General features: G+C 39.0%; 1 protein-coding gene and 1 pseudogene across 1 annotated transcript in view; both read right to left on the reverse strand.

The window, feature by feature from the left end:
* SLC16A12 (solute carrier family 16, member 12) overlaps positions 1-15924 on the reverse strand; it is a 28935-nt gene extending 13011 nt beyond the window's left edge. Inside the window, exons 1-3 of the mRNA XM_006831443.1 lie at positions 15761-15924; positions 5356-5459; positions 716-859 (exon numbers count right to left, since the gene is read on the reverse strand). Coding sequence (XP_006831506.1) covers positions 716-859; positions 5356-5459; positions 15761-15870 — 358 coding nt within the window. The 5' untranslated portion in view covers positions 15871-15924. The remainder of the gene's footprint in view (positions 1-715; positions 860-5355; positions 5460-15760) is intronic.
* On the reverse strand, positions 9986-11051 carry LOC102818920 (annotated as a pseudogene).
* Positions 15925-27359: the final 11435 nt, after the last annotated feature.

Genomic DNA, 27359 nt, shown 5'->3' on the forward strand with positions numbered 1-27359 from the left:
ATTCATTATGATTTTCTAAAGTAGTATTTCCAGAACATTGAAAAGTTGTACAATATAAAAAATAGCCACAATAAAGGACTGTCTTTTTAAAATTGAAAACTTTCGCTTATTGGACAATGATAATTCACTATACAGCAGAGACAATGGAGGTTGATGCAGGTAGTATTTGAATGTTTAGCAAAGATATTGGGAGAATGAGCATTTCTAAAAATGTGTAGCCCTGACTAATAGCTCATTTCTTCTGAATATAGAATCTCAGTCACACACTGCTACCCAAGAGAAGCCAGTAGTTTCTTTCATTACAGGACTGAACAGAAGTGCTGGGACGTCTTCATTATGGTCATGCAATCAATTTCATTTCCAGCACATTTGTTTATCTGTTAAGTAACTAGATGCAAGCTTCTTGTTGTTGTTAAGTGCCGTCAAGTTGGCTCCAACACCCAGTGACCCTATAGAGGATTTTTAAGGTTGTACATCTTCGTGAGAGCAGAAGCCTCATCTTTCTCCCGTGGAGTTCTTGGTGGGCTAGAACTGCCAGCCTTGTGGTTCATAGTCTAGTGCTTATCCTACAGAACCACCACACTTCCAGACACAAACCAGGTCACCTAAGTTAGGCATCCAATCAAATGAGTATTTTATGAATGAGTGTTCTGTTGCTGTGCTGGGCAATGTCTGAATGAGGTGGGCTGAGGCAAGTGGTACAAAGTGCTCTTACCTGTAAGAACTCCCAGTGTGAGGTAGAGATGCTTCAGACTGGTGGCAAATGAGCCCAGGATGAGGCCAGTAGATGCAAGCAAGCCACCCAACATGATTCCCACTTGACAGGATAAATGGTTACTGACAACACTTCCAAGTGGCGCTTCAAAAATAATAATAAAAAGGTTCAACAGAAAGGCTTTTGGGGGCACTGTGAAAAGGCTGTGGTGCTGCATTGACAGAACTGAGAACAAACAACCTCTAAAATACTGAACGCCCCCCTGCTCATTCTACAGATTTGGAAACAGAGGCACAAAGAAAGAGGAGGTGACTCATCCATGATTTCACAGAGAATAAGTCAAAGAGCAGTGCTGGGATTCGAATCCAAGCCTCCTGGCTTACATTTCAGTACTTATTCCACTTTTCCATCCCACATCAGTCATAGTACTAGGGATGTTTAAAAAGTGGGCCAAGCTTAATTCAAGTTCCATATCACATGTTTACCTGTGCTTTATTGCATATGCATAGGATCTCGACTGTAGATCATGATAAGCTATGTACAACCTTGCGAAGAATGGGTATTCTAGAAATGCTTACTTGTACTCATGAGGAACCTGTACATAGACCAAGAGGTGGTTGTTCAAACAGAACAAGGGGATACTGAGTGATTTAAAATTGGAAAAGGTGTGTGCCAAGTTTGTATACTTTCATCACCTTTATTCAAACTATATGCTGAGCAAGAAACCTTGGTAACATAGTGGTTACATGTGTGACTGCTATCTGAAAGGTCAGCAGTTCGAATCTACCAGCCACTTTGCATGAGAAAGATGAAGGTTTCTAGCCCTGTAAAGATTTACAGTCTTGGAAACACTACACAGGGTCTCAATGAGTCAGAACTGACATGATGGCACACTGCAACTTCTGCCACTGCTGAACGAATAATCCAAGAAGCTGGATGATATAAAGAAGAATGTGGCATCAGAATTGGAGGAAGACTCATTAACAACCTGTAATATGCACATAATTCAAATTTGCTTACTGAAATTGAACATGTCATAAAATACTTGATCATAAAGATCAAAAACTACAGCTTTCTGTACCACAATGTAAAGAAACCAGAAATCCTCACCACTGGACCAGTAAATAACATCATGATAAACAGAGAAAAGAATGAAGTTGTCTAAGACTTCATTTTGCTTGGATTCACCATCAGCACTCATGAAAGCAGCAGTCAAGAAATCAAACTACAAACTGCATTAGACAAATCTGCTGCCAAAGACCTCTTTAAAGTGTTGAAGAACAAAGATGTCAGTTTGAGGATTAATGTACTCCTTGGTATTTTCAGTAACCTCAGATGCATGTATGAGTTGGACAGTGAGTGAGGGGGGACTGTATTAGAATTGATGCATTTCAATTATAGTGTTGGAGAAGAATATTAAATATGGTGTTAGACTGCCAGAAGAACAAATCTGTGTTGGAAGAAGTACAGTCAGAATGCTTCTTAGAAGCCAGATGACCAGACTTCATGTCTCATTCTTCAGACATGTTATCAGAAGGAACCAATCCCTAGAGAAAGATATCATGCTTTGTAAAGTGGAGGGCCAGCAGAAAAGAGGAAGACCCCCCAAGATAGATTGGCACAATGGTAGCAGCAATGGGCTCAAGTTTAACGAGTATTAGAATGGGCAAGTCTGGGCAGTGATTTGTTCTGTTGTACATAGGATCTCTATGAGTCGGAACTGACTCAATGGCACCTAACAACAACATCACTTGCATTGGGATGTGCCTCGTATGCTTCATTTAGTATTGACCATACACCCTTAGCAATAACGATGGCAGGCAGTTAGTGGAGAAGGGAGGTGGTCAGCAGTGTCAGACCAGCAATATTACGTAAGAAAAGACCAGGAGGGCCACAATCTGGCACTGCTTTCTGCCTTTAGGACACACTGTAGATGAGAAATAAATGCCTTAAAAAACAAGCAACTGTTTCCCAACCATGGTGACATTCTGTTGGTCTCACTCTACTTGTGGCTTACCAATGCATCAGAAGTGTGTTGCCTCAAGGCTGATAGAATATCAGTTAAAACTGGAAGAGGCCAAAGAGGATTTTAAGTTCAGGAGGCTATGATATTTCCAAGGTCATGAAGATATATTGCTTAAGGCATCTGACATGGGTATTTTATCCTGTTACTCTTGCTCACTGGAGCTCCCAGACTGATGAGAGAGGTGATGAATGGGGGAGGAATATGAATTTCTTTCTGAGGAATAATTCATGTTGTACCAGTACTCCTAGTAACAAGATCAGAAGAGCCAACACTCTTAGTATCTTTAGAGTTTTGTGTTGAATATTCAGTTAAAATTGGGACCTGACAAATGTATGTGACAGAATCTTATCAGCCTGATGCTTCCTGTCTAGTTAAAACAGTGCATAACTAACAGGGGAAATTATCCCATAGAAAATAAGACTGAACAAATCTCTTGACTATATCTGAGTCTCTAGGTTACTGAGGCTATATTGATTTGAAAGTGACAAAATTGACACCAAATTGGGAAATGCTGACTTCTCTGTTCACCAATAAGGCAGATTTGTCCCTAGTAAATGTCCCAGATGTAACTGCATAGCCTCTGGTCTATACTTAGACCTCATCTAATCAGCTGCTCCTCAGAAACCCTTACAGGGTCGCTATGGGTCGGAATCGACTCAGCAGCACTTTACAACAACAACAACATTACAAGGAAGACGCTCTGGTAGCATAGTGGTTACAAATTGGGCTGCTAACCTCACAGTCAGCAGTTCAAAACTACCAGCTGCTCCATGGGAGAAAGATGAGGCTTTCTGCTTCCATAAAGAGTTACAGGCTCAGAAATCCAGTACAAGGTCACTATGAGTCGGAACCAACTCCACGGCACATCACCATAACAACAACACTGTTAAAAGGTGAGCAGATAGGTACATAGTAATGAGGTACAATAGGCCTCGAGCTCTTGAATGGAACTTAAGCAGGCTGCTGCTGGAACATGACTCTGCTTTAGCTCGGTGCCTCACACAGACATTATCACCATACAAGTCACTTCAGGCATTTTCCCTCTTTGGGGGATTATAAACATTCTCCAAAAGATAATGGCGAGGGAAATGTGTCACTGGTATCCTCTAAGAAAGACAAACATGGCTCCCTCGGCATGCCTGTGACATATTATGGGACTTTGAAATCCAAGTGATTGTTTTCCTCATTAAAACACACACACACACACACCTTAGGAAACACAAACATGGGATTTGTTGAGCCATTAAAACCTCATAGTATTATCAGTTGAAAGAGTCTACGTAGTCTTCTCATGAAACCTGCTGTTAGGTCCAGAATTGCTTTCAAATTCTCTCCCAACCAAGGAAATGTATTTTAGCACAACTCAACTAATTATAATATGTGTTATCTCTTTCTAAAAATAAATATGAATTTGTTTATAGAATAGAATCTGATGACGTTATTTATGAGTTACTGAATTAATATAGTATCTCCTTGTTGCCACCAAGACATGGCCTGAAGAGATAATAGTATGCTAAAATACTTGATATTCATTTAGATGAAAAGGAGTAAGTGGGTGTCAGCTGAAAATGAATCATTTAAATTTGATACAATCTTAGAAACTCTAAGATACTAATTTCACACCCTTGGTTTGAAATTTTCAAAAGGAAAATTTTAAGACTTATCCTCTTCCTCTGCTATATACATGGAATAAAAAAGATTCTATGCATTTGTAGATTATTTTATATACCTCTCATAAAATTGTGAATTCTCTGGAAAGGTAACAATGAAAACAAAGATTCGTTAAGTGATACACACATGGTTAGCATTCATCTAAGGAGATCATATATGAGGAAGCTTCCAAAAGTTTATGGAGAACTGGAATTGAAAGATAATGGAATTTTCCCATAACTTTTTTTTTTTAATGTTTTATTGTGAATTGTGTGATAGTCTACATGGGAGAACATCAGCTTTACATTCATTCCATCATCCATCATTTCATTGGCATAGTTATCATCCTGTACATGCATCCTCACCCAACCAAGGGGTCCCATAACTTTTTGAAGCCTGCTTGTAGAAATGGCTCGTTTTATATTACTGGATATTGAGGAAGCCACAGCATTTGAAAAAGAGAAGCCAACCGCATATTTTGTGCTAACTTCCCAAGTCAGAATGTTGTTGTTGTTATTGTTAAGTGCCTTTTGAGTCGGGTCCGACCCATAGCGACCCTGTACAGGGTTTCCGAGGATGTAAATCTTTACGGGAGTAGAAAGCCTCATCTTTCTCCCGCGGAGCGGCTGGTAGTTTCGAACCGCTGACCTTAAGGTTCACAGCCCGATTCGTAACCACTACGCTACCAGAGCTCCTTCAGCAATTATTTCTCTGAATGGAAGGACCACTGGAGAGCATTTAACTGCCTATTCCATCTGACAACAGCCAAGACCGTTAATTCTATGAGCAAGTCTGGTTGGGTTTGGCTGAAGGCAAGGTGGATCTTTTCTTTTTATATAATTTTAGAGAATTCCAATGTTGCCTTTCTATTTAAAAAAACTAGAAACCAGAATAGTGGAAAGTCATTATCATGTACAGTTCAAGGATAGCCAGTAATATTCCATCTCTGCAAAGTGATACTCACCACAGAGCATGGTCATGCAGTCCACAATAGAATGGATCCATGCTGTTTGTGCATAATCCTGAGCAAAGTATGTCTGGAACTCCACAAAAAAAATTGAGATACATCTGGAAAACACAATGCAGGTATTTTATACAGGAAGTGAATAAACAGGGATTTGAACCAGAACTTACGGGTTTAGTTCAATCAGCTGCTCCGATCTCAATGGGTTTTAATTGGTTCTCAGTGGTACATGACTGAACGACGGTAAGTGGGAACCTAAAAGCTGAATGCCTGAGCTTTTCTGGAGAGTAAAAGAATATGTTCAGCCACTAGAGGTGCTGCTGAAGCCAAGTGGAGCAGCTGGTGGGCTTGCACTGCTTAACTTGTGGTTCACAGTCCAGTGCCTATTCTCTAGTGCACACACTGTTTACACCACCTAGAGACCTCTTTCTCTGCTGTTGTTCTTAAATGTCGTCAAGTCGGTTCTGACTCACAGTGACCATGTATAGGGTTTCCAAGCAGCGGCTGGTGAGTTGAAACCATCGAACTTGTGGTCCAGTGCTTTGTCCCACAGCACCACACCAGGACTCTTTCTCTGTATGAGTTGACCATTTATGCTGAAAATGATAACGTTTAAGGAAAGCGTGGGACTCTCCATAGATTCTTTAACTTTTAGCAAGCTGAAGGAAGAGTTTGGGCCCAATGTGTGTGCATGTATCAAGAGGTGAGTTAGTTTTGTGCAGGATTTCCACTGTTCTGGTAAGCATGAAGTATATATACATGTACAAATGATAAATTATGTCTTGCTTAATTTTGATGATCACACATATGAATTAAATATCAATGACACTTAACAACAAAAATATATATATTTGCATTTAGAACTAGCATGGCATAAAGATGAATAACAAACTAATGCTCATAATTTAACATTTTAGTATTTTTTCCCCTTTAACTTCCAAAAAACCAAACTCACTGCCATTGAGATGATTTTAACAAACAGCAACCCTGTGTGAGGTTTCCGAAGGACTCCTGGTGTGGCACTGTAGGGTCAGCACTGGACTGCGGAACACAAGGTCAGCAGTTCAAACCCACCAGCTGCTCTTCAGAAACCCTATAAAGGGTTGCTATGAATTTGAACCAACTGGATGGCACTTCACCACAACAATATGGTTTCCAAAGCTGTAAATCTTTATGGGAACAGAAAGTCTCATCTTTCTCCTAGGGAGTGACTGATGAGTTTGAACTGCTGACCCTGCAGTTGGCAGTACAGTGCTTACCCTACAGCACCACCAGAGCTTCTTTTCTTTTATTTAGAATGATATGAAATAGAAAATATGTTTCAAATCATAATAAGTCAAAAATTTAAGTCATAGCAATTAAAAGAAGGAAAGGGCTTTATACCTTAGCACCTTTAATGATACTTTAAACTACTTTTTAAACAACGGGATCTAGATTCTCTTATAACTTGTTTTATTTTTTTATTGCTGCTGAGAAAATACACAGCAAAACACACACCAATTCAACCATTTCTGCATGTGCGATTCAGTGGCATTGATAATAGTCTTTGAGTTGTACACCAGTCTCACCCTCATTTTCCAAGTCATTCCTCCCTGTTTACATAAACTCACTGCCCCCTAAGGTTCCCATCAAATCTTTCAAGTTGCTGCTGTCGATCTGACCCCATTTAGAAAGATCTTAACAGAGCATAATGCTCAAGGCAAACCTTCTTTACCAATTAAGTTAAATTATTGCTTGGTTTTAAAAAGACTTCAGGGATATTTTTGGTTTTAAGGTTTAAAAATTATTTCAGAGGAATAGTCTCAGGGCTTCATCTAGATTTCATGGCTCCAGAAAGTCTGGGAGTCCATGTGAATTTGAAATTCTGCTCTGAATTTTTCTCCTTTTGATCAAAATGTACAGTCATGGTAGCTGGGCATTATCTACCAGTTCTTCTGGTTTCATATGAAAGGAGGCAATTGTTCACTATGACAATTAGCCACACACTCCATTTGCTCCTCTATGCCTTCTTCCTCTGCTGTTTCAGGCAAATAAAGACCAACTGTTGTCCTTGGAAGGCCATTTGCAAGCTTTTAAGAACCCAGGCACTACTTGCACAATGAACTAGGAGGTAGAATGGAAACATTCAACCCGTATTAAGCCAATTAACTGGAAGGGGCTCTAATTTTCATTTGCACTGAGCCCCACAATTTATGTTTTGGTGGCCTTGGTGTCAGGAAAGAGAAAAGGAAGTAGAATAGAGAGCTAAATTCTAAATCTTGGTTGGGTTCTCAAGAAGCCGATACTGAAACAGAGTTGTGTGTTCAAAGCATATGACAAGGATCAACCTTTGTAGAAGGTTGAGAAAGGAAACAAGACAGGGCAGAGGAAGACATCAAACTATGATGCAAGCCCAACAAAACTGTTGTTGTTAAGTGCTGTCAAGTCAGTTCTGACCTATAGTGACTGCGTATAGGGTTTCTGAGGAGTGGCTGGTCAACCCCAAATGAAAGGCCCTTATGTTTCTAACTCAACCAAACATTGGATGTGGACCTCGCCAGTAAGGGAGTGTTCTTTGGACAGTTGAAAGGAGACCATCAGGGCACTGACAGCAGCAGACTGTTCTGTCCCCTGAAGCTGAGTGTACCACATGAGTGCCACATCTCTGTGTTCTCCACAGTTCCTTTCTTATTCCCCACACTGAGCACTGTATGCATTCAACTTAATCAAAAGGATACAAAAAGTCATCGTCCTCCACTTAGTGATTTAAGAACTCAGACAACACACTGCAGTAGACCTGAGGCAGACTCCATATGATATCAGAGTCTACTGTCCTGAAACAGTCGCATCTAACAACACAGAGAACAGGAACAACTACCTAGCCACTGTACTAGAGACTTGGGATTCAGGGTGAGGCAATAATTGATCACACTAATTTAAATTTAATTAAAATCTTACAAAGCTTTCGCTCTTTCTTTTTCTTTTTGGTATATATGGAATAATTTAATTTGGAAATATATAAGGTGTTTCAAATTTTACAAGGTTTTAGGTGGTAGGATTTTAAGAAATGACATTTATAAACAAAGGAACCAATGTAGCGTCATGCAGAAGTCTACACAGGTCAATCTGATGAAGAACAATAAGCAAAACACCAGTGGCGAAGATTCTTAACCATCATCTGTTCCTACCTCATCATCTAACAGATGGGGAAATACAAGTGACTCAAGGTTTTCTAGAAATTTTAAATACTACCAAATCTTGGGCTTTACAAAGTCCAGCTCTGCTATATCTAGGACTGTGATACCATATGCCAGAACAGACATTAGAAAAACCCTTCTCCCGGATTAATGAAAAGCAAATAACCTTGGTCATAATAATTTAAAAGATAGAAAAGGATCCCATATTACAGTAATTTTTTTTTTTTTTTGAAATTGACAATTTATACAATAAATGTTAAAGAGAATTAATACAACATGCAAGTAGTCTAACAGCCAAAACTCAAGATTAGTTGGCAAAAATGCTGATCAATGTTATTATTTTCCACGTTGCATCTTGACTTGATAGCACTGAGCCATATCTATCAATCATGAACTTCAAGATAATGCTGGGGTATGTTTCCAAATTTGAACTACAGGTAAAACCTAAAAGAACTAAAAAAAAACAAGCTTCTAATTTCAAAAGGCACATAGTAAATAAAACAGAGTAAATCTCAATAGTACCTACTTACACACAGCGAAATCAGAATAAACACTAAGAGTCGATTTTAGTCCTGGCCATATCACCTAATAGGGAAAAGGTCTTGGTCCAGATTGATTTACAAACTAGTCTTCTTTGATCTTTTTCCAGGAACCTGTATACCTCAACATGTACAGTTGGGTTATAAAGTAGAAATCACAACTTAGCTTCTTCCATGCAGTATCAATTGGCTAAAACCAAAGCATGCATGGGATTGGTTATAAAATCGCTCTAAAAATACTTTAATCCATTAAAGAACACAAAGTTTAGAAATAACATGCTTACTCCACACAAGTTCAACTTCTTTTACTCACTTAGTGAATTTTGACTCCCATTAAGCAATAGATAGAATACCTTGTTATGTATTTGATGCAGAAACTAACAAAGTGAGGCTTTAAATGAGTCTTTCAACCTTGACAGTACAATGTGTATTTGCATGTAAAGTGCCAGCTTTATATACAAACTAATAAGTAAACTTGAAAGCAATGAGTTTGACATCTTTCAACTGATTAATTAATCCTGCTGGATCAAACTAGCTCGAGGGTCTCCATACTCTATAAAGACAAGATCACTGCTGGTACAGCTATAGGAAAGTCCTTTCTACAACTACCCTCTTGCAAACACCAAACACTAAGAAGGATTTTCATAAAAATTCAAGTAGGCTTTGTCTTTGAATCCTCTCATTTTAGGTGACACCACCAGCATTGCTAATAAGCAGGATTGGTTTTGAGGTAGCTACAGTTTCTAAGATGCCATTAATAAAGGTTTCTCCTATTTCAGGGTCAATCCATATCGTGTGGCTAGTTGATACATTTAAAGTTGATGAGTTTTTGGGGGGGTAGAGTGAGGAATGGGATGATAAGGCAAAAACAATTTTTAAAAATCAGAAAAATAAGGGCACATCTTCAGAGTTCATTTAGAAGTCAGCATCCAAGGTAAAATAATTCTCTGTAGGACTTGACATCACTCCCATCTTCTGATATTCGCCTACTCTTTTCTCACAGAAGTTAGTCTGCCCTTCCAGTGAATTATTCTCCATGAAGTCAAATGGATTTTCTACTTTGAACATCTTATTAAAACCCAGTTCCAGCATTGGTCTGTCTGCCACAAATTCAATGTACCACTTCATTAAAGTGCAATTCATTCCGATAAATTTCACAGGCAAGGCCTCAGTAAGAAACTCCTATTCTAGCCTAACAGCATTAATAATTATTTCTTTTACTCTCTGCTCCGAAGGTTTGTGTAGCAGGTGTTTGAACATTAGGCAGGCAAAGTCACAGTGCAAACCCTCATCTCTGCTAATAAGGTCATTGGAAAATGTCAGACCAGGCATTGGTCCTCACTTATTGAGCCAGAATATTGATGCAAATGAACCAGAATAGAAGATTCTTTCCACTGCTGCAAAGGCTCCAACACGATCCCCATATGTAGCTTCTTTGTCCCCAGTCCAGCCCAAGGCCCAATCTGCTTTCCTCTTCACACAAGGCATCCTTTCAATGGCATTAAAGAGAAATTCCCTGTCCTTAGACTTTAATGTAAGTGTCAATAAGGAGACTATACATTTCAGAATGTATGTTTTCCATGGCGATTTGGAAGCCATAGAAACAGTGGGCTTCTGTAATTTCACTATGCCATCACTTGCTGCAAAGCTTCAGGGCTTCCCAGTGCTGAATGTCCTTAGAAAGATCCACCTCCTCTATGGTCCAAAAGGAAGCCTCCGCTTTCTTGTACATCTGCCAAATATCATGGTATTCAGTAGGAAAGCTGACAAAGCGCCCAGGACTTCCTCTCAGCAATGGTTCATCCTCTTCAGAGGAGGCAGGAACATGTGTCCGGCTCCTGGCAGCCTTGCTTGCCAGAACGAGGGTACTGCTGAGAGATGGAGGCATGTTCTCCTTGTCTGCCAGGCTAAGCCCTTTCATGGGAGAAAGCTGGAGGTGCTGGTGGTTAATGGTGCCAAGCGGGACACAGACTGAAAGCATGGTGGTGGCGTGGAAATTGGCGCAGAGGTAAGAGGAGATCGCAGAAAATCACTAGCAGAAAATCACTAAGCTTTCTTAGAGCATAATTTCACTGCAACAGCCTTAAACTAGTTGTAATTCAGTGCAAAAGTCGCTATGCTGTTTCTTAACATCCTAAAGATTGCTAGTACTAAAAAGTCAATTCTTTTCTTCTAACCACTAGGCTTTTACTTATGTAAAGGATGATCTGTTGGATATAGCCTCATTATCAAAACAGTTTAACTGTCCTTATACAATTTAAATTCTGAGCCAGACAGATCCTTGCTGTTAGGATGTTAAGCAGCATCCTTGTCCTCTATCCAAAATGTCTCCTGGAGATCAGTATCAGCTGTCTAATCAGTTGCCAAGTTCTACCTATTTTACCTTCTACTTGTATCTCAAATCCCGCCACTTACCTCTACCCTGATTCATACCATAGGTCCTAATCTCTTCTTTCTTCCTCACTCAATCTCTTTTGGCAAGTTGACATTTGTGTGAGTATGTCTGACTCTTGTGACTCTTTTTTAATCTTACTTTGTTATTATAATTATTATTTTGCTTGTTGTTTCATCAATTGACTAACCAGTCGTACCAGTCAAACACATCTCTTGCTGTCAGTTGCTGTTAAGTCGGATCTGATTCATGGCACCCTTGTTGACAGCAGAACCAAACATCGCCTGGTTCCAGGTCAGCTTCAGGACCTTCAATGCGGTTGCACCTACTGTTGTTCTTCTTGTGTCATCATCTCATTGAGAGTTTCTCTCATTTTTATGGACTATCTAGATTTGTGAAAATCAAATACAATCGCTGACCCTGGAACCCCTGAAACTATAGCTCTGAGTTAATTTGTAAGCCTTAATCAAAAATCTCCCTGAAGTCTTAAAAAAAACATAACAACAGTTTCATTCCAGTCTGCTTTGAGCATTGTGCTCTTTTAGGAACTATCTCTAGGAGATCAAATTGGATCATATTGACAACAATAATGCGAAAGGTTAGGTAGAAAGCTTTTAGGAAAATGAGTTCATGTTAATGGAGAAGAAACAATCTAGAAAAGAAAGGTGAGAATTGTACAACTTGAGGAATATAACCAATGTCATGGAACTATACATGTTGAAATGGTTAAATTGGTGTATGTTCTGTGTATATTCTCAACATCAGCAATAAATAAGATCAATTTAAAAAATAATCATAGTTCCTGATATTATTGTCTAAAAATATAAACAGGCTTGACAGAATAACCATAAGTGTTGTTGTTGTTGTTGTTGTAAAGTGCCATCAAGTCAGTTCTGACTCATAGCAACCCTGTATGGGTTTTCCGAGGAGTGGCTTGTGAGCTTGAACCACCGACCTTGTGGTTCACACTGACCTTGCAGTCCAGAGCATTAACCTGCAGCACCACACCATATATGTACTTCTGAATTATTGTGACTTTCAAGGAACATGGGAAGAGTATTGTATTGCTTCTTAGTTGTTCTCAAAAGCAAATGAAAGTACAGAAATTTCCAAATTGCAAAGTTTCATCACTTCTGCTTTCTAAATACAAGCACAACCTTAAAGAAAACAAATTTTATTACGAATACATGTGATTCTCACTCTGGAAATTACTTTGGCAGGCTTCTAATCGCTGCTTCTCACATTGGATAAATGAGTGTCCTTGATAAAGCTTCCAGGGTTTTACTCATCTATAAAACAAGTAGTTTGGCAAACCGGACTGTATTAGGCAGACTAAGTTAGACTACGCTGCATTAGCAAACAACTAGCATCCTTTCATGGTTTCCTAGGCTATTTATAAGAAGGTGGAAACAAAATATCTCCCACGTGTCATCTATTATGACATTACATTCTTACAGATGGTTGCTGCCTCTACTCTTGTAAAATTTTACTTCTGGGTCCCCGAGTGTTTGATGCTGGCAACAGCTGACATTTGGTTAAGACTTCTCTCCGGACAAGAAAGGAATCCACTGAATCAATGCAGAAAGTGATTCAAAGGGTATTGCTATGGGACCTTGAACACATTGTTCAGCCGATCTCCACTGTTATATGGATTAAATGATTTTATCAAGCAAAGTGCTTGGAACAATGTCAATGAGCACAGAAGAAGTGTTCATCAAACATTAGTCATTATTTGTAGGAACTTGGCTGTTCTTAAAAGAGTTCCACAATTCCACAGAACTCTAGACATCTATTGTACTAAGTTAACTTGGATCCAAAAGACTTAGAGAAAAAGAAGTCTCAGCCCTGGAGAGTTTCTTTGGACACTTAAACCAAACATTGCTTTTCAAGTATCAACTCCAACTCAAGTGGTCAATTTATGAAAAAAATAGAGTATCACACAATTACACAATGAAATATGATTCTTACCATAGATAATGTATTTGATATTAAGATGTCCAGAAAAAACCAAGTGAATGTGTACTAAGGGCCTGAAGGAGAGGCGCTATGAGATAAACACTGAGCTGCTAACCATAAGGTCGAGGGTTTAAAACCACCAGCCATTCCTCTCAAACCCTATACAGGTGTCAGAACTGACTCCAGGGCACTTCACAACCACAGCAGCAGCAACAACTTTCTGAAGAAAAAAAAGAATAGCTCTCACAACATTAAACTTTATGTAAATTTAGTATGGGAGGCAGCATGGTCAGGCACAGGGTAAGAGCTGAAACCCAGGATTTAAAAATACCCTGGGTCACAGTGATAGCATTATTTGTAATAGCAATAATCAGACAATAACATCAATATAAATGTGTTAAACCAATTATGGACACATCCATATGGTGGGATTTGAAGCAGCTATTTTTCAATGAGGTGAAGCCATATGTGCTGATATGGGAAGACTTCCAAAAGATAGTACTAAGTGGGGAAAAAGTTCAGAGCAGTTTATATAGTATGGTCTCATTATATAAACAAAAAGAACCTGTATTTATATGTGAATATAAATTTTAAACAAAGCTACAGCTTATCATGGCATACAATCAACCCACCTTATGGTAGCAAAAAATAATTGCCCGGCTTCTTTCCTGCATTATAGCTTTGTTATTGAGGAAATACCAGTGCCTTTATCCATGATGCCATCAACTGCAGTAACTTCTGCAAGTTACTTTCATGTACTGCCAAGAGTGTGTTGACAGAGAATAGCAAGAGAGTTCTATTTAAATGAACACACCAGTACAGAGAAGAGCTAGCAATGCAGAGTTCAAAATGGTATTTATTTCAATCACAGGAAGAATGAGTCTCATTGTACACTTTTAACTTAAGCATATTCAATTCTATATGCTTGGAGAAGAAAAAGTGATATATAGAGACAAGCAAACAAGAATGAGAGAATTTCTGTGTTTATGTGGTTGCAGTCAACTGCTTTCCTTCCACCATCACAGCCAAAATGCAAAACATTTAAACTCTAGATTTTCAAGTTTACCAGGACCCAGTTCCTGGTGCGGAGCTCTGGTAGCGTAGTGGTTATGAATTGGGTTGCGAGCCGCAAGGTCAGCAGTTCAAAACTGCCAGCTGTTCTGTGGGAGAAAGATGAGGCTTTCTGTCCCTGTAAAGATTTACAGCCTTGGAAACCCTGTACAGGGTCACTATTAGTCGGAACCGATTCCACAGCACATAACCACCACCACCAGTTCCTGGTGAGCCAATAGATTTTTAAGAATTATTTTGACTTTCATATTTTTCCCTTGTGGGATGAATATAGACCTCAACCCCAGGTAGGATGAACTCCATGTGAGATGTTTGTAAATCCCTTGTGAGCCTCACAATCACACTCTTCTCCTCTTCCCTGTACTCAAAGTCACATGTTACACCTTTATACTCTCTTGCCATCAGTTTGTCCACAGTGCATTTTAATTTATGAATTATATATTCAATTAGTTCCCTTTTTCCGCTGTAAAATCTGAATGAGAAGATAAGAGATAAGAAAATTCTAGAAAAATATGCTCACAGAAATTGTTTTAATCTATCCTTAGAACAATGTTGGCTTATGATAATTTATGGCAATTCTTTTAAAACCCTGGAGGAATTGTTTCATTATGCTTGTTTCATTTAATGAAAAAGTCAGAATTGTTCCCATATTAGAAGGAATATGACAGAAGAACACACTTGCACATCTTCTGGGGTTCTTTATGGAACTCAGTCACTGGAATAATCATGTCATTTGTTCTAAATATGACCTAACACATCTTTACCAAGGAATTTTTTATTATCTCAAAACATACAACATAAAATTTCCCATTTTTAACCTGGGACTCTCTCCTACTTTGGACATATTGTCCGGAGGAAACAATCGTTGGAGAAGGATGTCATGCTGGGTAGGGTGGAGGGTCAGAGAAAAAGAGGAAGACCCCCAACGAGACGGATCAGCCAGGTGGCATCATTGATGGACTCAAGTGTGGCAGCGGTAGTGAGGTTGGCCCAGGATCGGACATTGTTTCGTTCTGCTGTGCATGGGGTCGCTATGAGTCGGTTCCGACTCGATGGCACCTGACAACAACAACAACAACAACCTGGGACTTTAAAGTGTTAGAAAATCACATTCTGAGCAGTGAAAAAAAATAAACCCACGGGTACACACACACACCTCCCATACATATATACACTTATATTTTTGCAATTATAGGTTCAAAAATAAAATAAAGCAGACTTAAACAAAAAGTCAGCTCATACTAATAAAAGAAGAAGAAAATCCCACCTACCTTGTGACTGCCCGGGTGCAGATGGTAACGAGGAAACAGGCAGCCACAATCATCCAGCCCCAACCTCCATCTGGAGGGGACGTATACTGAGCTCTATTTACTTTGGCCATAGTTCCAATCTATCTTTTTTCTTCTTTTCCAACTTACTCCAATAGCCAAGTTATGATCTTGGGAGTGACTGCTGCCCACTGGTGTCTTTTGGACATTGAATTTTAGCATAGATTGCTACCTGGCACATGGGTCACTGGCCATCTAAAACCAAAAATCAGAACATATTTATATTTTATTGCCATATCCAAAATCTTTGCTTTTCACTTGGTAAAAATGATTAGTACTTCATTATATAATAAGATTATTTGTATATGAATATGAACGTCAGACTACAACAAAGACTATTACCAGACCTTAGTACCCATTTCTTTTAATAATAGCACCTTTAAAATCCACATTCACCCTACTAGATGTCATAGTCACAGCTTCCCGTGAAGTTAGATGTGGCAATATAGTTTAGTCAAGACCCAAGGGATGTGAGCTGAAGTAATAACATGCCATTTCTATTTCAGCAGCTTAAAGGCAGAGGCACTTTCCCAGGACTTCGACCATTCATTTGCCACATCCTGGAACATGGCTATGGTGATGCCACAGCTTCAGTCACACACAGCAGGGTGTCACCGTATCATACAGTTGGCAGAGCTGCATGAGGGAAGGAACCTGGGGCTCTAAATGACTTCGTGGAGAAGAGCTACCCCAACTGCTCAGGACTCCACATACCCACCTCTACAATGTTCTATGAAAGGTAAATGAACTTCTCATTTTTTTCTGAGCATCTGTGTTTTGGAATATCTTTGTAACAACAGCTTAGGCTATGACCTAATTATGCTACTGAATGACTCTGCAAGTAACTTGTTTGCCATTTCTGACGAAGAATACTCTGATTTTAAAAGTCTGTAACTGAAACATGAATAGAATGACAAGTAAATGAAACAGAATAACTCCCTAGAAGCTTATACATGCTGATCCAATCAAATTTCAATAAAGTAGTAAAGGTTAATGAAAGAAAAAATAAGAAAGGATTATTCAATACAGCTGTTAGTTTCTTTCTTAGTTTTTTTGACAGATCAGACTTAAGTGTTAACAAAGTCATAAAAGACCTAGGTGAAAATATAGGCGAAAATTTTCAGAAATGTAGATAGGAGGACTCCCTAAGATGTCAACTAATGGTACAAAAGAAAGGGGAAAAAAATGTTGATTCGACTAAATTAAAATTTAACATATCTGTACATCAAAACGAAGAATAAAACAAAAGATAAATTACAAGCCTGTAGTTGAACCATTGACAGATGGTTCAAAGAAGTAATATTTACAACATTATTAATTCATTCAACTACAAATACTTACTGAGTGACTCGTCTGTTGTTGTTGTTGTTAGGTACCATCGAGTCGGCACCGACTCATAGTAACCCTATGCACAAGAGAACAAAACACTGCCCAGTTCTAGGCCAACCTCACAATTGTTGCTACGCTTGAGCCCACTGAAGCTGCCACTTGGCCAATCCATCTCACTGGGGGTCTTCCTCTTTTTCTCTGACCCTCCACCTTACCAAACACAATATCCTTCTACAGTGACTGGTCCCTCCTGACAATGTCCAAAGTATGAGAGACAAAGTTTGGCCATTCTGCCCCCAAGGAGCACTCTGTCTGCAGTTCTCACTGAAAATCTTATGAATTGCCTCGTCTATGCTAGGCTCTAATTTACGGCACGCAGGATTCAGTGGTGGCAAAGCACATGGAGCTCTTATAGTGGGTAGATTCTAAGGTGTCCCTTTGAGCCCTACCTCCTTTGTTTGCACCTTGCGTGATTACAGTCCCCTCTCCTTGAGTGTGGATGGCACCTGTGCCTTACTTCTAACTGATAAGAGTATGGCACAAGTGATGGGGCATCACTTCTGTGATTACTTTATATAAGACTCAGTCTTGCCAGCAGACTTACTCTCATGCTCCTGTTACACTTGAGGAAGCAAGCTGCCATGTTGCACGTGACAGGAAGGAATATTTTAAGAGGCAAAATAAAAGTTTTGACAAGTACTTTTTCCTGCATTGAGCAAATCACCCAGTTGTTGATATAAATTTATTATGATCACCATAATAAATCTTAAGTGATACTAATGGAATGAAACATCATTTCAAATATAACAATGTGATTTAGGTTGTACATAATTTGGTGAACATTGGCTATGTACCTACCATCTGGCAATATGGTCAGATCAAAATGTCTAACAACAAGAACAGCAATAAAAACAATTTACTTTAAGATCACAATTTTCTCACTAAATAACTCACTATAGAATTTTGTAAGCATGCAGTTTGGATGCCACTGGAAGGAACTGGTAGCCTTAAAGTTCAGAGAGCAAATACAAAAACCTAGATAGTGAGCCCAAGTCAAAAGGAGTGATTCTCAAATAGGCCCCTTAGCTTTACTCACTTTGAAGCCATGGGCCTCCCTCCCTCTTCATCTTAGTAGACATTCCAGAAGGGGGAGAGACTGATCTCAAGGGAGGTTGAGTGAACAACAGAAGAGAAGAAATCCATCCAAAGTACTGAAAGCACAGCAATGACATAGAGAAAACAAAAAAAATATTATTTGAGAGACAGTTAGTACTGTTCACTGACCTAAACACAAGCCAGCTGCCATTGAGTCAATTCTGGCTCACAGTGACTTGTGTGTTACAGAGAACTGTGTTCTGTAGAGTTTTCATGTAGTGTAGTGGTTACAATTCGGGCTGCTTATCTCATGGTCAGCAGTATAAAACTACCAGCAATTCCACATGAGAAAGATTAGACTATCTGCTTCTGTAAAGATTTACAGCCTCAGAATCACTATACACAGTCGCTCTGAATCGGAACTGACTCCACGGCACATAACCAACCACCACCAATCTTTTGTTAGGCATCTCTGGATGGGTTCAAAAGTGCTAATCATTTGCACCACCCAGGAACTCCTTTACTGGCTTAGAGATGCAGTAGTAACACAACACTGATGTCAAGACTAAGTGAAAGAGTAGACAGGGATGGGCAACTTGGACATTGGCTACCCAAAGTGGGAGGGCTACAAAGGCAAGAAGTGACTGGCTTACAAGCTTTCAAGAAGGAACCAAGATCCAGAGGGCATGGAGGAAGGCAGAATCTCCACTGAGTAGTATCCAATCTATCTAGGCAGGGCTGGTGAAATGAAATGTGGATAGGTCTCTTGTGATACAATAGTGAATGATTGTTATCAGGACTGCTTGTGAGGGTTAGAAATGTAAAGGTAGATGTTTTGTAGCAAGGGGAGGAGTGATTAACTCTGCGGTCTAGGAGCAGAGGTCCCTGGGACCATCAAGGGAGAAGAGCGGAGAGCGGGACGCTAGCCAGAGAAGCAGTGACGCTGGAGATGGAGGCAGAGACGATGACATGGAGAGATGGAGCAGCTGGGGACTTTAGACCCAGAGAGGGAGAGGGGCTGTGTGCCGATGACTGGGATGCAGGCTTGTAGTGTATACCCTTTGGTGGGTTGATGATGAATGGAGGGGATTATAACCATGGCAATGAAATGATATAGGATAGGATGAATGTAAAACTAATGTTCTCCCATGTAAAACAATCACATAATCCACAATAAAACATTTAAAAAAACAAAGACTAAGTGGAAAAGCAACAGCATAGAACTACCGTGGGCAGAGTGCTTAGCCCATGGTAGTTCTTAGCTTAGCCAAGTTGCTATTAAGCTTCTTTATAGACAGTATAATGCTTACGGCAGCCATCAAAAGTCAGTTTATCTCTCTTTGGCAAACAGAAAAACTCAGGCAAGAGAGCTTAAGTAATTAACCCAATTAACAACTACTAAGTGACAGAAAGATGGAAGGAATACACAGAGTCACTGTACCAAAAGGAAATGGTTAATATTCAACCATTTCAAGAAACAGCATATGATCAAGAGCCAATGATACTGAAGGAGGAAGTCCAAGATGCATTGAAAGAATTGGCAAAGAACAAGGCACCAGGAATTGATTAAATAAAAATTGAAATCTTTCAAGAAAGTGAGGCGGCACAGGAGGCACTCACTCATCTATGCCAAGAAATTTGGAAGACAACTATCTGGCCGACTGATTGGAAGAGGTCCATATTTGTGCCCATTCCAAAGAGAGTTGACCAAATGGAATGTGGAAATCATCAATCTCTTTGATATCCCATGCGAGTAAAGTTTTACTAAAGGTAATATAGAAACAGCTGCAAGCATACACTGACAAAGAACTTCCAGAGGTTCAAGCCGTATTCAGAAGAGGCTGTGGAACGAGGGATATCATTGATGTCTGATGGATCTTGGCTGAAAGCAGAGAATATCAGAAAATTGTTTACCTGTGCTTTATTGACTATGCAAAGGCTTTCGATTGTGTGAATCATGACAAGCTATGGACAACATTGCAAAGTATGAGTATTTCAGAACACTTAATTGTGCTCATGAGGAATCTGTACCTAGACCAAGAGGCAGTTGTTCAAACAGAACATGGAAACACTGAACGGTTTAAAATTAAGAAAGGTGTGCAACAAGGTTGTATTCTTTCACCATACTTATTCAACCTGTATGCTGAGCAAACAATCCAAGAAGCTGAGTTATATGAAGAAAAACATGGCATCAGGATTCAAGGAAAACTCATTAACAACCTGCAATATGCAGATGATACAACCTTGCTTGCTGAAAGTGAAGAGGACTGAAAACATTTACTGATGAAGATCAAAGAGCATAGCCTTCAGTATGGATTACATCTCAATGTAAAGAAAACAAAATTCCTCACCACTGGACCAATAAACAACATTCTTATCAACGGAGAAAAGATTGAAGTTGTCAAGTACTTCATTCTTCTTGGATCAACTATCAACACTCATGGAAGCAGCAGTCAAAAAATCAAACGACATATTGCATTAGGTAAATCTGCTACACAAGACCTTTTTTAACGTGTTTAAGAACAAAGATATCAGCTTTAAGACTAAGATGCACCTGACCCAAGCCATGGTATTTTCAATAACCTCATATGCATGCAAAAGCTGGACAATGAATAAGGAAGACCATAGAAGAATTGATGCTTTTGAGTTATGGTGTTGGAGAATATTGAAAGTGCCATGGGCTGCCAAAAGAACCAATAAATCCGTGTTGGAAGAAGTGCATCCAGAGTGCTCCTTGGAGGCCAAGATGCCCAAACTTCGTCTCTCATACTTTGGACGTATTGTCAGAAGAGACCAGTCATTGGAGAAGGATATCATGTTTGGTAAGGTGGAGGGTCAGAGAAAAAGAGGAAAACCCCCAACGAGATGGATTGGCCAAGTGGCAGCATCGATGGACTCAAGCGTGGCAACAGTAGTTAGGTTGGCACAGGATCAGACAGTGTTTCGTTCTGCTGTGCAGAAGGTCACTATGAGTTAGTCAGTACCAACTCGATGACACCTAACAACAACAACAAGGTGGCAGAAATAGGATATGAACTTGGGTCTGCTGGCAAGGTCGCTTTTCTTAACCACTACCCTCCACTTCTTCTACTACATGTCCTTATTCCTAGGAAAAAATTTATATACATATTCTTCAAATCCATGTACACATAACTCCGATAATATGTCACTAGTATGGCACAGATTGCAACCTGACACAGCTACAAATGGAGTTCTTTAAGTGACACCATTGATATTTTTCTAAAACGTACCTGCTGACTTGATCAGCAAAAGGAAAATCTATGATTTCAGAACAAAACCAACCTTTCAAAGGAGTCCCCATATCTTTGGAGCTTCCAGAACAGCCCTTCCAAACCATAACTTTGGATCATCAATAAGTACTTTTAACCTTCTTCCATAAAATTAAATACTCAAGATTAAAAAGGTCTCATATTAGAAATTTACCATAGTTTTATTTTTTGTTTTCTTACACGGACCACTCTGGAAGAAAGTCCACAAATCCACAGTTCACTCTTTGCTCTATTTCATCAACTTCTGCCTATAACAGGCTGCCAGCAAATCAAAGTTTCTTGTGCTTATACCTACCACTCAGTCATTTCCAACAGGGATGACACTCAAGATTCTACCTACACTTGCATACAAACACGCACAATACACTGACTCACGCATTGGATCCAACTAGATGCCAGGTGTTATGAAATAATAACAGTCTCAATTGTACAAGTCAAAATACCAAATCTTAAGAACCTCAATTGTACAAGTCAAAATACCAAATCTTAGGAACCTCTGTCTAGTTTTCTATTTAAATAACCCCCAAAGTTAAATAGTTTTCCAGTTTAAGACTCTAAACCCACCTTCCCATAGAGGTCTAGAAGGACCATCCTGAATTAGTGTTGCCTGGTACTGTTAAAAAAATGTAGATGTAGGCAGTGCTGTGGCCAAAACTTTTAGAAAGCAATATAATCAAAGAGAAAAAGAATTAGCAAGTTTTTATATTCTTTGAGCAGTAATCCCATTTCGGGAAGTAATACTGAGAAAAAAATTTAAGAGAAGCCAAATAATATAGGCAGAAATAATAGCTGCCTTATGAATAATGTATAAAATATAAACAACCTAAATGCTCAATGACTGAAGAGTCTTTAGAGAATTATGATACATTAAAGAAATGGAAATAATTACATAAAAATTATATAAAATATTATAAACAGGAACATAATAATATGAGAAACCATTTATGATGTAATGTTAAAACAAAAAATGTACATTTAGGGGGGAAGCTAAGTACAAATTGGAGGACGACTCATTAACTACCTGTGATGTGCAGATGATACAACCTTGCTTACAGAAAGTGAAGAGGATTTAAAATATTTACTGATGAAGATCAAAGGCTACAGCCTTAAGTATGGATTGCACCTCAATGTAAAGAAAACAAAAATCCTCACAACTGGAACAATAAATAACATTACGATAAATGGGAAAAGGATTGAAATTGTCAAAGACTTCATTTTGCTTAGATCCACAATCAACACTTATGGAAGCAGCAATCAAGAAATCAAAGCACAAACTGCATTAGGCTAATCTACTGCACAAGACCTCTTTAAAGTGTTCAAGATCAAAGACATCAGTATGAGGACTAAAGGTGTGCCTGACCCAAACCATAGTATTTTCAAAAGCTTCATATGCATGTGAAAGTTGAACAGTGAATAAGGAAGACTGTAGAAGTAACATATTTGAGTTATGATGTTAAAGAAGACTTTAAAGTGCCATGGACTACCAGAAGAACAAATAAATCTGTGTTGGAAGAAGTACAGCTAGGATGCTCTTTGGAAGCCAGAAGGGCAAGACATGATCTCTCATACTGGAGTAATGAGTATTCCAGAAGACGTAATTGTGCTCATGAGGAACCTGTACATAGACCAAGAGGTAGTCATTCATATAGAACAAGGGGACACTGAATGGTTAAAAATCAGGAAAGGTGGATACCAGGGTTGTATTCTTTCACCATATTTATTCAATCTGTTTGCTGGGCAAATAATCTGAGAAGCTGTATATGAAGAAAAACATGACATCAGGATTGGAGGAAGACTCATTAACAACTTGCAATATGCAGACAATAAAACATTGTTTGCTGAAAGCAAAGAGGACTTAAAATACTTACTGATGAAGATTGGTGTGGGTTGTACTTCAGTGTAAAGGAAACAAAAATCCTCACCACTGGAGCAATAAAAAAAACACATCATAATAAATAGAGAAAATATTGAAGTTGTCAAAGACTTCATTTTGCTTGGAACCACTATCAACACTCTTGGAAGCAACAGTCAAGAAATCAAATGACATATTATATTAGGCAAATCTGCTGCAAGAGATCTCTTTAAAGTGTTTAAAGTGGCCCAAGCCATGGTATTTTCAGTAGCCTAATATGCATTTGATAGTTGGACAATGACTAAGGAAGCCCATAGAAGAACTGATGCAGTTGTGTTATGGTGTTGGAGGACTCCTGGTGTGGCACTGTAGGATCAGCACTGACTGCTAACCATAAGGCTAGCAGTTCAAACTCACCAGCTGCTCATTGGAAAACATATACAGGGTCACTATGAGTCAGAATCGACTTGATAGCACTTAACAACAACAATAGACTTCCAGAAGAACAAACAAATCTGTGTTGGAAGAAATACAGCCAGAATGCTCCTTAGAAACCAAGATGGCCAGACATCATCTCTCACATTTCAGGCATATTATCGGCAGGGACAAGTCCCTAGAAAAGGACATCATGTTAGGTAAAATGGAGAGTCAGCAAAAAAGAGGGAGATCCTTAACGCGATGGATTGGCGTCGTAGCAGTGGCAATGGGCTCAACTGTAGCAACTATTGTGAGATTGGATCAGGAGCAGGCAGCGTTTCATTCTGTTGGCTCTGATTTGGAACTGACTCAACAGTACCTAACAACAACAATAACTACTTCTTTGAAGAAGCAGCTTATCCCTAGTGATATTCTGAGTGCCTTCCAACCTGAGGGACTCATCTTCTGGCTCTATATCAGACAATGTTCCACTACTATTCATAAGGTTTTCAAATGGTAACCTTTTAGAAGAAGACCACCTCTTCTTCTTTCAAATTTGTCTTAGTCTGAAAGCTCTGCTGAAACCTGTTTCCCATGGATTCCCCTGCTGGTGGTGAATAAATGTTGTCGTTGAGTGGGTTTCAACTCATAGTGACCCTGTATGGGGTTTCCAAGGAGCAGGTGGTAGTTTTGAACCATTGACCTTGTGGTTAGCAGTCCAGTGCTCATCCAACAGCACCACACCAGGACCCTGATATTTATAATACTGGTGGTATATATTCCAACACCACAGTAATACACAAGCCACCAAAGTACAACAACTGACAAGACTCATAGTGAGTTATATATTTTAGCCAAGGCAGAGTTAAAGAATACTTGGGATTACACTTTTTGGTTTTCTCACTGCATAAGTATTATTAGTTAGCTCTTTTGTACTGAATAAATTTTGTCAATCCCGGATCCTTTTACTACCCGAGTCTTACCTTGCTTTGGTTAGTGTGGGGATAAGTAACACTCCTTAGACATGAAGATTACAAGTGTTTGGAACATGGGAAAGAATCTCTTCATCTGTGAGGCCTGTACTATTTCCCTTTCTCAGTAATTTTTCCACTACCTAGATGAATTTTCTCCATGTTCTGGTCTGGGAGAAAACCTGAACATGTATCTCAGGATAAGTATAAACAAGTTCATTCATTCATTCATTTATGTACCCACTGTACTAAGGCTATAAATACAGTACAGTAAACCTGGCTATGGTGTTCAGGGAGTCCTGGTATGGTATTGTAGGATCAGCACTGTACTACTAATCAAAAGGTCAGAAGTTCAAACCCACCAGATACTCCTCAAAAACCCTACACAGGGTTGTTTGAGTCAGAACCTACTCAAGAGTACTTAACAACAACAACAACAACAAAGCATTCAAGGAGGCCTCGCCAAAGCTTCTGTGGTAGTTGGCATCATGTCTCTTGTATAGCTACATTGGTAGGCCTGTTAGGGTCACTGCTTATGAATACTCTTCAGTGGAGGGGGTCTCTAATTTGGTTAACAAATGCTTTTATAAAAAAAAAAAAAAAAAAAAAAATCACCTGAAGTGTTTGGGAAAAAGTGTTTATTTCAAGGCCCCGTCTCTGACATTTTCCTTCATAATGTCTTATGGCAGCGCCCCATAAACACTAACATTTGGAAACCACTATTTTAATTACTTATGTCTTCAGTAAGTAAAAAATTAAAAGAAAATATTTTTCTTAACAGCATTTACCTTAAACAGGAGTTATCTAATCTATTAGACATATATTGTCGTTGTTAATACCTTTGCCTCAGTTCTGACTCATAACAGCCTATTATAGGGTTTCTGAGGAGCAGCTGGTGAATTTGAACCACCAACCTTGCAGTTCAAACCGATCCTGCAGTCCAGTGCATTATACCACAGTGCCACACCAGGACATATAGGTTCACTAAATTTGAAGTTTGGAGGCTATTGAATTTGTTACCAAAATCAAATTCTCTTAAGTTTCAACACAATTAATTAGATCGTTGTTAAGAAGTTCCTGGCAGTTGCTGGGGCTTCAATACTGTTTTATGCGACTATTTGATAGAGGAGACCCAACAATTGCCAGGGACTTCTTAACAATAATCTAATTAATTGTGTTGAAACTTAAGAGAATTTGATGACTGAAAAGACCAAAATGGATGTCAGTAGTGACTGTGAAGCTTGCTCTCCAGAGCAGAGATGCTAAAGCAATGGAAGAAGTGAGGAGATACAAGAGCTGAACAAAAATTTCAAAGGTCAGTTCAAGAAGACAAAGCCAAGTATTATAACAAAATGTGCGAAGATCTGGAGTTAGAAAACCAAAAGTGAAGAATACACTCATCATTTCTCAAGCTGAGGGAACTGAAGAAAAAAATTCAAACCTTGACTTGCGGTATTGAAGGATTCTATGGTCAAAATATGGAGAAATTTTGGAGAATGATGGAAAACACCAAAAGACGATGGAAGGAATACACAGAGTCACTGTACCAAAAAGAAATGGTCTATGTTCAACCATTTCAAGAGGTAGTATATAATCAAGCACCAAGAATCCTGAAGGGAGAAGTCCAAGGTGCACTGAAGGCACTGGCAAAGAACAAGGCACTGGGAATAGAAGGAATAAAAAATGAAACTCAACAAACTGATGTGGTACTGAAGGCCTTCACTCATCTATGCCAAGAAATTTGGAAGAGAACTACCTGACCAGCTGACTGGAAGAGATCCATATATGTGTCCATTCCAAAGAGAGGTGACCCAACGGAATGTGGAAATCATTGGACAATATCATTGATATCCCATGTGGGTACAGTTTTACTAAAGGTAGTACAAAAACAGCTGCAACCATACATTGACAGAGAACTTCCAGAGGTTCAAGTCGGATTCAGAAGATGACGTGGAATGAGAAATATCATTGCTGACATCCGATGGATCTTGGCTAAAAGCAGAGAATATCAGAAAGATGTTTACCTGTGGTTTATTGACTACACAGAGGCTTTTATATTGTGTCATTACGAGCTATGGACAACATTGCAAAATATGAGTATTCCAGAAGACTTAATTGTGCTCTTGAGGAACCTGTACATGGACCAAGAGGCAGTTGTTCAAATAAAGTGAGGGAACACCAAATGGTTTAAAATCAGGAAAGGTATGCACCAGGGTTGTATTGTTTCACAATACTTATTCATTCAATTTGTATGCTGAGCAAATAATTTGAGAAGCTGGATTATATGAAGAAAAATGTAGCATCAGGATTGGAGAAAGAGTAATTAATAACCTGCAATATGTAGATAATACAACCTTGCTTGCTGAAAGTGAAGAAGACTTAAAACACTTACTGATAAAGATTAAAGACCACAGCCTTAGGTATGGGTTGCATCTCAATGTCAAGAAAACAAAAATCCTCACCACTGGACCAATAAATAACATCCATGTAAATGAAGAATTGATGCTTTTGAGTTATGGTGTTGGAGGAGAATATTGAAAGTGCCATGGGCTGCCAAAAGAACCAATAGATCCATGTTGGAAGAAGTG

This window comes from Chrysochloris asiatica, unplaced genomic scaffold (assembly GCF_000296735.1).
Source record: "Chrysochloris asiatica unplaced genomic scaffold, ChrAsi1.0 scaffold00003, whole genome shotgun sequence".
NCBI lineage: Eukaryota > Metazoa > Chordata > Mammalia > Afrosoricida > Chrysochloridae > Chrysochloris > Chrysochloris asiatica.